We start from the raw sequence: 1,513 nt of genomic DNA on the forward strand, positions 1-1,513 counted from the left end.
CCTGCTGAAAGATGTGAAGGACTGTTCTATAAAGTTTATCTTCTTAGGCTTGAAGAGCTTCTGCTTGGATCACAAAAATACTTAATGAATCATGAAATTAATGTTCATATATGGGATCAAGTGGGGTTTTTTTCTCTCTAAGTCTTATCCCCAGTTTCATAAATTTGTTTCTTGCTTCTTCTATTTTACATTGAACTGTGTTTTACATTTTTGCCATACTGAGTTTCACTCTTCAAGGCAAAAAGCTTACAGCTGGTCATACCTGTCACAAGCAAAACAAGCTCTTGGTCAGGACTCCAGCTCATGGTACTCAGACCGCTCTCCACACTTCCAACACATTCCACCTGCAAGACCAAAATAAGAGCACAGAAGTGCAGCAACACCAGAGCAGCAGCATCCCAGCACAAAAGGAATCAGTCACCAAGGTGGCAAAATCCTCTCCTACTTAGGAAAGTCACAAGTCTTCCTTTACCCTTTGTGTTGAATGAAACAAAAGAAACATTTCTAACCAAAGATGGTTCCAGAATGTTTATGTATGAGAGCCCAAATAATCTAGAGATTAGCATTTTCTACAATATGGTTTTCACAGAATCATCATGGTTGGAAAAGATCTCTAAGATCACTGAATCCAACTGTCCATCCAGCCTTATTCTGCAACTCTCCATCTTACGTCAGCATGTATAGTGTTAATACTGGTATTGCCTGGTCAGGCCTATGGTTACATTGGTAAACACACTGAAGTCACAAAACAAAGATGTAACAGTTCTTACCTACTGAATTCCAACATGGTAGTTAAGGGACACTATATCCATTGAAACTCTGATAGCTTGTGCATGCTGAATGTGACAACTGCAAAGAGATGCACTAACTTTAAAGTTCATGAAAAACTGTGCCAGTTTTACTTGACGATCATGAGTATAAAAGTGATAGCAGTGGGCAAAGAACTTCTGCCATGCACTGTTACCCTGATTTACAAAAGGCATGAAAAAGAACAGCTGTGATAAATAATAAGATAATGCCACTCAAGGAACTACGCTTAGATTTCACAATCTTTTCAGGTAAACAAACTGAGACTGGGCACTGGTAGGCAGAGTAACCATGACCCATATGCAAAAGGCTTCAAAACAAGTATCCCCCAAGATTTCTTTCTTGGTGTCCAGTCTGCACAACTTCAAAACTAAGAAACCTTGAAATAAAGGATCCTAACATAAACTTCAACTCTGACCCATGCATTAGTGCAAGAAAGGTCTCATGCACTGCATCTTTTGTTACCATCTATTCCCTTAAGGCATGTTCTAAGCTGCAGTACGGGACACATTCTTCAGACATAGTTGATTATACATCTAAGTGGTATCTGCAAATCAAACCCAAACAAGAAACAAAGCAAGTGAGCTGCAAATAACCAAAATCTGACCACTAACCCAGACAGTCTACTGCCACCTCACTCCTACCTAGACCTGCACTGCTGGCCTGCTATTGTGGAAGCTGACACAGAGGAGGCTGCTGTGGGGTT

General features: G+C 40.3%; 1 protein-coding gene across 1 annotated transcript in view; it reads right to left on the bottom strand.

Moving 5' to 3' along the window:
* IKBKAP (inhibitor of kappa light polypeptide gene enhancer in B-cells, kinase complex-associated protein) overlaps nt 1-1,513 on the bottom strand; it is a 31,626-nt gene that overhangs the window by 27,985 nt on the left and 2,128 nt on the right. Inside the window, exon 3 of the mRNA XM_010001021.1 lies at nt 263-344. Coding sequence (XP_009999323.1) covers nt 263-344 — 82 coding nt within the window. The remainder of the gene's footprint in view (nt 1-262; nt 345-1,513) is intronic.

The sequence above is a fragment of the Chaetura pelagica genome, unplaced genomic scaffold (assembly GCF_000747805.2).
Source record: "Chaetura pelagica isolate M959 unplaced genomic scaffold, ChaPel_1.0 scaffold126, whole genome shotgun sequence".
NCBI lineage: Eukaryota > Metazoa > Chordata > Aves > Apodiformes > Apodidae > Chaetura > Chaetura pelagica.